The sequence below is a fragment of the Vollenhovia emeryi genome, unplaced genomic scaffold, assembly GCF_000949405.1.
Source record: "Vollenhovia emeryi isolate VEMERY1.0 unplaced genomic scaffold, V.emery_V1.0 DF939616.1, whole genome shotgun sequence".
In the NCBI taxonomy this organism is placed as follows: Eukaryota; Metazoa; Arthropoda; class Insecta; order Hymenoptera; family Formicidae; genus Vollenhovia; species Vollenhovia emeryi.
In genome coordinates, this window is record NW_011966750.1 from 24,902 (window position 1) to 28,112 (window position 3,211).

The window sequence follows — 3,211 nt, forward strand, 5'->3', positions numbered from 1 at the left end:
GAAATAGAGTTCCTGCAGTTTGAGGGCTAATAATGTTAGTAGCTACAGTCACCTTCATTTTATTAAAGTGATTAGGTTTTGTTGAGTCCCGACGAGAACGTTCGGGATGGTGTCTCGAACGAGGAAGGGAAGGACGTAAGGTCTAGGACGATAACAGATTGCGAGCCTCGTAATGTTCACGTAAGCGGTCTTTATTCGGATACACCGATGTGAGCTCTATGCAAGACCGGTAAGAACTAACTGATCGGACGCTCCCCCTCTCCCTGTATGTCGCTGCCGCTGGCAGTGGCGGCGGCGTCGGGTGACGGTGCCCAACAGGTTTTATATCTTTTTTCTTCAATTTTGGATTAAATTTCAGGGTCATGTCGGATTGTTTATCTTCAAGCCATTCTACGTATCTCATATCTACTGTTTGTGATTGTAAATTATACGTATTAACAACATCTTTAGGTAATACAATGACACCAATTTTCATTAACATTTCTTTCAAGTTTTTGAATGTATGAATAAAATCAGGAATAGCATACAAATTTCTTAAAGAGTTGAATGGATGAGGAATGCTGTACACTATTTTGTCTTTTTTGCAGCTGAATCCAAGTTCGTTTAAAATTCCACGTTTAAAATTACCCATATCACAAACCAAACAAATCACAACAAGACCATTCCTTTTCGCATTGTTCTAATATGCTTAATATTACTTCCTTGATACTTTTTGCATGTGTCTGTGAGGATACGAAATGATACGCTACAATTTGCTTCCATCTTGCACATACTCCACTGAGAAGAAAAGCCAACAATTTAGATGCTATTGTCCGAGATACACCGGGTAGAGTGGTATATCGTAATGTAAGCATTGCTGTTTGGATCAAAATCTATTTTCTCTTGGATGCTCATTTCATCAAAAACCAAACAGCAGAACTTATGAATTTTATCTAAATGTTCTACCATTTCCTTAAGTAGGAGGAAAATATCTGATAAAATTCCTGGTTCAAAAGAAATGTTCTCTATTCTTCGCTGTAAAGTTCTGACTGAAGGAAAAGGAGCAACAACATCCCTTATATGATTGTAACCTGTAGTACCACAAGTAAAACGCAAGCTCAGTGCTTTTAAAACTGTTTCTTGTGACCATCTTAAACCTTTACTATGCTCACAATCAGTATTTAAAGCTTTCCACTGATCCTCAGCCAACACTTTTTGGGCAAGTTGTACACGTTCACCTAATACTTTGACCTGTTGTTTTAGTTCATCATTTTCTTTGCATACCTCTCTATACACATGTGTATCAATCTTTTCAGTCTTCCTATCTATATTTACTACTTGTTCTAGATTTTCTTTTATTTCATTCCGCAACTGTTCATTTTCTTTTATAATGCTTCTAAGTAAATTTCCATTTTCGTCAGCTGGCTGCATTTCATCTATTTGTTCTGTATCCATTTCTTGAGACTTCGCAGTAGTTTGTATTTCCTCTATGGTTAATGGTTTGGAAGTCTGTACACAGCCATGCTGATGTTGGACTGATGTTCTCCGTTTCATTTTAAAACACGTCTTTTACTGGACGTATTATTAACTTTTAAATCTGTTGATGGCTGCTCTTTCAACAACAAATGGCACGTACAAAAACGAGAAGGAATTGAATCCAGTTTTACTCGTTTGCGCCCAGCAACAAACTCAATTTCAAGTGGTATAAAGTGTACTTAAAAAGAGACAAATCTAAACATACTTTAAGTCGAACAATAAATTATATTGTTACATCTTTTGAAGTACAAAGTTAGAGCATACTGCACATTACCTCACAGAGTTTTTGAGAACTGCTAGGTGACCAGTTCTTGCCTCTTCCAACCGCAGCAATCCATTGTTTTTTTAACGTGTTATCACGTGGATATGTAAACAATGCGTATCCTTCATTGCTTGTGTTGCAACATTTATACGCAGAGCAACTCGATGGCATAGCGAATGTTGTCTGTAATATACAGGGTGTGTCCTAATACCCGTATCACCCGTAAATGGCAGATAGACCGGGGCAAACTGAATAGAAAAGTCCTATACCATTTTGCAAAATTCGCAACAGTTATCGAGAAATTAATTTTAATGTCTGAGCGAATGAGAGCGTAGATGGCGGCAGGCCGGACTCGGCAGGCAACGGTGGGGCATCATCTAATAGCGAGAGGTAGAGGCCTCTAGGAGAGAGAGGCGCCAACTCGTCACGTGACCAGCCCTTCCGCGATTGGCTGGCAGAACTTGTACAGAGATTTCTATTGCGACGCCAATGCATAACAGATGTGATAGAAACTGATGACATAAAACGTGTGGGGGTTAGCGATTGTCGTAAACATTGTAATATACTTTTTTTACATCACATTTTTAACACGATAGAAGGTAAGTATCTATTAATAAAAATTATAATTTATTTCAAAAAATAGATTCTAAGGAATTTACAGTTAAGCGTTAAAACTATGTTTATTGCAGGCTTAGAGAATATTCTTGTTTTCTGTAATAAATATTAAAAATTGATTTGTTAATTTTGTCGATATAAAAACGTTTTGTCAGGTAATTTGTATACAGGGTGTGTCCTAATACCCGTATCACCCGTACATGGCAGATAGACCGGGGCAAACTGAATAGAAAAGTCCTATACTATTTTACAAAATTCGCAATAGTTATCGAGAAATTAATTTTAATGTCTGAGCGAATGAGAACGTAGAAGGCGCAGGCCGAACTCGGCAGGCAACGGTGGGGCATCATCTAATAGCGAGAGTGGAGCGACGCGCCGAAAAAAAGTTGTCACGCAGCGAGCGGCGAGCTTCAGTATACACTCCCCGCTCGCCCCTCGCCCCTCGCCCTGCGTCGTTCGCTGCTCGACGCTCGGCTCTGGCCCCTTGCCCCTCACCCCTCGTCCTTTACATGTGATCGAGCGTTATCATAAAGCAATATGCATATTGCAGGTTGCTTAAAGCGTAATTGTTGGTGCATTTCCTCCATCTAAGAACAGTATTTTTCGGCATTAATGATTTTACCAGTACCGGGATTCTGTAACTTGCTATCGATGTTTTTCGGTATCGAAATTAACTAGCGACAGCAAAGACGTTAAAAGCACAGCTTTCATAGGTTGGTTAACGATACCGAAAACCATCGATAGCAAGTCACAGAATCGCCGTACAGGTTTCAAGAACGAATAATTAATAATGCCAGCTCAATAGACGTGGAGTTATTA

At 39.2% G+C, this 3,211-nt stretch overlaps 1 protein-coding gene across 1 annotated transcript; it reads right to left on the reverse strand.

Annotated features, from left to right (window-relative positions):
* Nucleotides 1–798: 798 nt before the first annotated feature.
* Nucleotides 799–1,999, reverse strand: LOC105557100. The gene has a single exon (XM_012004248.1). It carries the CDS (start codon nucleotides 1,531–1,533, stop codon nucleotides 799–801), a length of 735 nt encoding a protein of 244 aa, XP_011859638.1. The 5' UTR covers nucleotides 1,534–1,999.
* Between the last annotated feature and the right edge of the window lie 1,212 nt (nucleotides 2,000–3,211).